Source organism: Fundulus heteroclitus, chromosome 16 (genome assembly GCF_011125445.2).
Source record: "Fundulus heteroclitus isolate FHET01 chromosome 16, MU-UCD_Fhet_4.1, whole genome shotgun sequence".
In the NCBI taxonomy this organism is placed as follows: domain Eukaryota; kingdom Metazoa; phylum Chordata; class Actinopteri; order Cyprinodontiformes; family Fundulidae; genus Fundulus; species Fundulus heteroclitus.
In genome coordinates, this window is record NC_046376.1 from 8,874,618 (window position 1) to 8,882,040 (window position 7,423).

General features: G+C 41.1%; 1 protein-coding gene across 1 annotated transcript in view; it reads left to right on the forward strand.

Moving 5' to 3' along the window:
- Positions 1-4,675, forward strand: part of LOC110368410 (DELTA-sagatoxin-Srs1a) — a 7,298-nt gene extending 2,623 nt beyond the window's left edge. The window contains exons 2-3 of the mRNA XM_036148677.1: positions 2,750-2,832; positions 3,400-4,675. Of these exons, the coding sequence (XP_036004570.1) occupies positions 2,759-2,832; positions 3,400-3,817 (492 nt within the window). The 5' untranslated portion in view covers positions 2,750-2,758 and the 3' untranslated portion in view covers positions 3,818-4,675. The remainder of the gene's footprint in view (positions 1-2,749; positions 2,833-3,399) is intronic.
- The last annotated feature ends 2,748 nt before the right edge of the window (positions 4,676-7,423 follow it).

The following is a 7,423-nucleotide window of genomic DNA, read 5'->3' on the forward strand; positions in this document are numbered from 1 at the left end:
TTACTTGGCCATGTTTGTGGCTCTTAATCATCTCATAGGTGATTGGTCCTGATCATTTTTTCTGCTGTCAATTTAATGATGTTCACTTGAACAGAGAAGGTCTTTTCTCCTTCTCCTCGGCCTGTATCTTATTCATAATTAACTCACAAATGTGCAACTTACAAATAAACTTACTTTCAACTATAATTATTTGACCCACCCAATTTTTTATTTGACCTTTCTGGTACAGCACTCAACTAGATAAAATCCTACTTAAAGGAAAGGGACTTTTTGTGTCAGTAGGTAACTTTACATCAGAGATAACAAAAATCATATGTGGGGTTCCCCAAGGGTCCCCTCTTATTCAATATCTACATGCTCCCTCTAGCTCAGATCATAAAACAACATCACTTACCATAACCAGTGGTGTAGTGGCTCCTGGAGAAGTGGTTATACTCACAGTTTTTGCCCTTTTTTTAGCGCAGCCCAGGAAAATGCCCTGTTTTAGAAACAATCACATGAAAGACTGCTCTATTTAGTTTACCCAAAAAATCCGTCAGTAGTGTTTGCTTATTGTCACATAATATCTGCTACCATATCAGGGAAGAAGTATTATGAAATTACTAAATCAATACTGGCCCAGACACTAGTAAGAGGCAACTATATATTTGAGTGAACTATTCCTTATTCCTTTTGTAAGCTGAATAGCTGATTAGCAACAGGTACCATGGGAGTGTGTCACTATTATAAAATTAACATGACTTAATCAGGAGCAGTTTGTAGGTATTACTGATCACACAGGCAGCCTACTTGAAAGTAAAATACAGATAAGGCAAACATGGTGTTGCAGTTATTTTTTGAACATTTATTTAAATAAAACAATTCAGATCAAACACATTAAAACCAATCAGATAAACTGAAAAATTGGTAAACTCGTTTACCAATTTTTTAACCATCTTTTTACAAACCATACAGCTTGCTTTCATTTGCGGTATTAAAATATAGCCAAACGACGCGTCTTTCTCTCTTCACGTTTTTCCGCTCCGGTGGCCTCTGTCTCTCTCTCTCCAAGTCTGAGCAGCAGCAGTATGATTGTTTGTGTCGAGTGGAGAGAGAGCTGAGTGGGCAGGCCAGGCTGAGCCTGCGTGCTGATTGGCTGGCACCGCTGAGCCATGTGACGGTATGAGCGGGGAGGGAGAGCAGCAAAGTGCTGTGACACAGACGGGGAAACTGGTGAATCTTTTTAGAAATGGGTGTACGCAATGCTGACTGAAAAACAGGCGGGTACACACCGTATACCCACTTATACCCTGGATTACAACTCTGACCATAACTATGCAGATGACACACAGCTCTACATCACCATGTCACCAGGTGACAATGAACCCATTCAAGCACTGAGGAAATGCTGAGAAGAAATCAATGCATGGATGTGGCAAAATGTTCCTCAATTGAATAAAAACAAAAGTGAATTAATAATTTTTGGACCAATATAAAAGAGATCAAAAATAAGCACACAGCTTCTAAATCTAGTGGCTGAGCACATAAAAGACAACCTCCTGATAATATAATATGCAAAAAACGCCACCAAACGTTATTAACGCCACCGCACGTACTAGGCCAATAACCTTTTTGTTTTATTTCTAGCAGTAATTACTTCAGTTTGTATTTTATTATGCTGCTCATAAAGCGATGTCTACACTGTGTTAGGTCATTGGCTGGTCTTTAATAAATGTTTTAACCAGTGTATCAGACTCATTTTGAATTGATCTGACATTAGGTTGGTACAACGTTAAGTAGCTTCTGATGTAGTTAAGCTACTTTTAACACATTTGTGTAACTTAGCTTGCTATATTTCTATAGGTGGTAGCTTCTGTGTAGTGAAGCTTAATTTATTGTTGAGTAACTGATAGCTTAGCTCACTACACTGGACAAGTAGCTTGCCCAACACTGCCATTGATCAGGTCTGAAATCTGGGTGTAGTGATGGACTCAGACCTGAACCTCCAAAAGCATGTAAACACAATTACGAGGTCGACTTTCTATCACCTGAGGAACATTTCCAGGATTAAAGGACTGATGTCTCAGCAGGATCTGGAAAAACTAATCCATGCGTTTATCTTTAGTAGAACTGATCACTGCAACAGTGTTTTCACAGGTCTGCCTAAAAAGTGGATCAGACAGCTGCAGCTGATCCAGAACGCTGCTGCCCGCGTCCTCACTAAGACTAAGAACGTAGAGAACATGGACCCGGTTCTGAAGTCCTCACTAAGACTAAGAACGTAGACAACATGGACTCGTTTCTGAAATCCTTACACTGGCTCCCTGGATCTCAGAGAATAGACTTTAAAATCCTTCTGTTAGTCTATAAATCCCTGAATGGCTTAGCACCTAAATACATCACAGACTTGTTATCAGTGGATCAACCCTCCAGACCACCAAGGTCTTCTGGCTCCAGCCTGCTCTGCCGAACCAGAAATAAATACGAGCATAGTTCCTATGCTCCACTTATTTGGAACAAACTTCCAGAAAACTGTAAAAATACTGAAACCCCAAATTCCTTTAAATCGAAGTAAAAACCTGTTTGTCCAGAGCTGCCTTTAAATGTTAATGTTGAAGTTTAAGTCCAAATTGAAATGTTTGTCTTTATTTTCCTGTCTAATAAATGAACTTTCAGGTTGTGCTCCCTGCGTGGATGTATGAGCTCACCATAAAATCTCTATAGAGTTCTCCTGGTACCTAAATATTTCAATGTTTGTTTCCCTGAACAGGTTCTAAAAATGTCTTTGACTCACCGTGAGTGCACAGTGACAATTCACAACAAGACCTCCGGCTTCATCCTTCGTGATCCACAGTGAGTTTTAAAACAGACACACTCAGAATCCAGAACCTAAACCAGCCAACAGGCCAGCTGTTCCTCAACTGGTTCTGTTCATGTTTCAGATGGCAGTTCTGTGTTTATTCTGTTCCGTACTGAATTATGACAGCAAAGACAGAGTTCTAATTGACTTGAAATTGAAATAATAACAAAAACAAATTAACCTGAAAGTGAACCAACTCCTTAAAAGTGCCTTCAGATGACATGTTGTGAATTAGTGCTAAATGAATAAAATTTAATTGGATTGATTTTTGAGAAGTGGGAGCCCAGTTTTATTTCAACAGTCCAAAAGACTAACTTGACTTGAACAACTTTAACTTCTAACTGCATTCCTGACAAACAGAAACTAAAGTGGAAAGACAGAAGGGAGAGGCAGGCAGACTGAATGTAGAAGCTGAAGATACAAGAAAAGTGAAGATTGAAGCAGACTGAAAGTCTTTGTAGAATGAAGGTAGATGTAGGCTGGTAGAATTAGACTGCAGGTAGAATTGGACTCTGAGCAACAGTGTCAGCAAAATTAAATCTCTTTGTGTTTCCATCCAGGGTCCATCTCCACAGCGGGAACTGTGATATTCCTCTCCCTCCAGATCTCAGTCCAACTGAATCCGGCACCGCGCTTTTCAAGAAGACGCACGACACGGCATGTGGCTCAGTGGGCGTCTTTACGTATAACATCGTACACAAGTCCACCAAGCAGGACCACGGCCGGCTGGCTGTCATGTTCTCTGTTCCATACAACTTCAACTTCTACTCCAACCTGTATGCCGTGGGGAAATTCAGCAAGAATAAGCAGTGTGACAAGGATCTCTACCACGAGATGTACTACGACTCCAATGACAACCTCGTCCGAGGACATGCAAAAGGACCCAGTCTGATCCACAAAGGGAGCCATGTGACCATCAGGGCCAGCATGTCTGACAGCTACCAGCCAGTCCTGAAGGTGGATGTTTGTGACAACTGAAACATGTGGTTCCTGTTGGTCCAATTTCTCCTGGATCAACACCATCTGACGCCACTCAGTCTGTTTAACTAGCAAAAGCTTCTTCTTTCATATTGTAACCATAATAAACTTAATCTGTATCAATACCAGTTATGCTATTTTTCTCAGGTTAAATATTGTAAACCAGTTACCCAGTAGCATGTGGTTTTCCATCCACACTCATCAAAGACATTCCAGTCTTTCCTGTTGAGTTTACACATCTGCAATTATCAGTGATCTGTAAAATCTGGAAAACTCAAATTTTTGCTGAATTGAAGAGGAAATGTTGAAGAGTTCAATGCTTCTCTGAATCTTTAAAAGATCAAATAAAAAAACAAAAACCCTCCAACTGATTCAGAATTTTCCTTGAACTCCAGCAGCCAAATGAAAATATTCCTGAAACTGATCCTGAAAGGGACAGGACAAGGTTGGAATGGTTGTGCTTCCTTCTGATTTGGACATCAGCACAGATGCGGATGGAATAGTGCTGTTACTGACACAGTTGATCAAAGTTAAGCTAAAAATGTTTTCACTTTATTGGATTAAATAGGACTGGGTGTAACTGAGCTGCAATATGTGACTATGTTATCTTCTTCGTAGACTTTTAGCTGAACCATAATCGATTAAACACACTGGATCAGGTCCAATTAAGGTCTTCTGTACTGGACTGGTATATTTACTGCTGAATATTTTAGAATTGTCACCATTGTTTCTGTCAGCAATCTTTACTTCTGCCCAGTGTCTGAGCATCACTGAACACAGATAAGATCTGATTATCCTGATCCCACGTTGCTGCTGTTAACATCTGAATATTCTGAACCAATAAAAGTTGATCTTTAATATGTTCCCCTGTTTTTTGATGGTCCTACACCTGCTCCACTGTCTCTTGCTTTTGTGCTGCCTCACTGTTTTACATGGTTTAAAACTGTACAACTGTCTAAATCTGTTATTGAGTAAATCTTTGACATAATTCATGGTTAAATGTAAGTAAAATTGTAGTTCATATGAGGTGTTGAAGACATTCAGACTTCATAAACACGTTCTGGACACAGGCTTAGTTGACCACAGGAGGGTTTTTATTTCAAACCAAGCCCATGCCATGAAGTACAGATGTTGTGGACTAAATCTGGAGGGATCTTAGCCAATCATGAGAAGATTCCCAATTAAAAAGAACACAGCCCCTCTTGTATACATTTTACATCAGACATACATCTACTTCACCATGTCCAGGAGACAGTTTGGACACAAAAACAAGTCTCCCGTTTGGGATAGGATTCTTAAGTTTATTACTATCCCAAAGAGCCAAATCTTGGATTTTAAAGCTTACTTTGGACACATCTCATCTATTTAAAGGGCCAAACCATTTATTGCTGTTTCTTCCCAGGGAGACTTCTTCTCATCACATCTCCAAGGCCGATTCTTTAGACACAAAACAAACCTTTCTTCTGACTGGGCTGAACTAGGGTTGAACAGTTTTAAGGAAAACAAACATAATTTCTACAGGATGTGGACGCCATGTATTTGTCCTGTAACCGTTGGGTTACAGCAGGTCCCTCCCCTCTGATTTGGCCCTTTGGCCAGGAGCGCCGAGCAAGCTCAGGGGGACAAAGGTCCTTGTTTGTGATCCAGGCTCGGCGGTCTGCACTAGAGCTGTGGAGCATGGGGAACTCTGCGCAGCCTTCCTAGCGTGGCTTTCCTTAGGCTCCTTCCACAGCTTGAAGGGGCGATTTTCAGAACAGCATGAGCGGGGCCCTATGCTGCTTCAAGCAGTGGGCAAAAAGAGACAGATTATATTGTGGCCAGGGGCTTTATAAGGTACCCCACCACTGCTGTGAGAACAGTCACTTGGGAGGGATGACTGCAACAGTTGCTTACATTTATATTGACTTTAGATCAGCCTTAAAGTCTGATTTTAATTTTTTTTCCTGTTGGCTGATTGCACAAATTCCTCCTCTAATCTGATAATGGAGATCTGATTCTTTTCAGCCATGATCTGGAATAGTAAAGAGTCACTGGGCTTCTGTGGACGAGAAGACAGTTTATTCAAAGCTCAATTCCATCAGAAGCTTGTCTCTGGGAGGGATTGAAGCATGATTGGCAGAGATCTAACCCTAACTATAAAAAATTCATTATAGTTTGAAATATATAGACATACACACAAAATTTCAAACCCAACATTTTCAAACACCATCGTAAGACTATTGCTTAACTTTCCGCATTCCTTAAGTCCCAAAAAATAGAACGGGTCAACACAGAACCAACCATGTTATACATTATTTTCAATTTTATCATACGCTGGAGCTTGATAAGATTTGGCACCGCTTTTGGATTTGATCAGTTCGCTGTTTAATTTTGTTTAACACGCCACAAACTCAGTGAGAAATTCTCTGCAGATACTTTCAGTCTTCTTTTGTGATCAGTTCTTGGGATTGGCTCCACCTTTTACCAATGTTACCCGTTGGTTTTGCATAGTGATAAGGTTGATTTTTATCTGACAGCTTTGGTTTCCGTGGCAGCCATTCTCCACCCCTTTCGGTCTGCTGTAATTCCTGGAGAACTGAATGTATGCCTTTTCTTAGGCATTTTTCCTGTTTGGAGATTTAAGACTATAAAGGCTCCCACATACTCGGCCGTACTGTGCGAAATACTGTGAGATATGCGGATTTCGCACTGACTCTCCGAAGACTTTCTACCCTACATAGACAAGTGTACCTATTGCCAACATTTCTTGTGGCAAATTCCTACAATTGCCACACTTTCTTCCAGTAGGACGAAGCGGTGGAACAGATGGTAAAAAGCTTGATTAGCTAGCTGAGCACCTGTAGCCATTTATTTTCCAGCAGGCTCCCACCACACGTCTGTCAGTGCGAACAGAGAGGGACTGTGATTCTGCGCGTCCTTGTGACCGCCTGCTTGGAGCAGCTCAGTGTATCAAGCTCGGGTTCACATATAAAACAATTCGATGTAAAGATTTCTTGCTGCCAAGCAGTTGATAGTGTGACACTGCATACGCGGTCCTAAAAATTTTGTTCTGCATGTACCTGTATGCGGGTTTTAAAAGTGGGCAGTGAAGGAGACTCTCCCAGGAGCAGGTTATTCCACAATAGACCAATTCATTGTTATTGTATCGATCCCGTTTTTTCGCGCATGCGTGCCGGACTGGTAGGCAAAAGACGAACACAATGGTGGACGAAAACAAAGAAACTGACGAGTTCTCCACGTATTTTTGTTCTTTAGATAACGTATTACAAGATTGTTATAAGGGTAAGTTGATGGTCGATGGTATCAGATTGCCAGTTCCATAAAGCAAAAGCCTGAAGGGACGGAGCGAGTCTGTGAAATGCTGGCCAAGTGTTCCGTACCACGACACATACAGCTGCCTTGTAAACACGGCAGGCCAGTACAGACAAGAGAGCATGAAAGCCATGAAATCACTTGACGGCTACAATTATTTCATATCGGGACATGTTCAGACATGTTTGTGTAACATACGAAAGCGGAGTCGGACACAGACAGCGCCTCAGCAAAGAGGAAGACCCGCCACCGGTAGGTTAAAAAAAACATTGTTCACAAAGGATTATTTTGGTG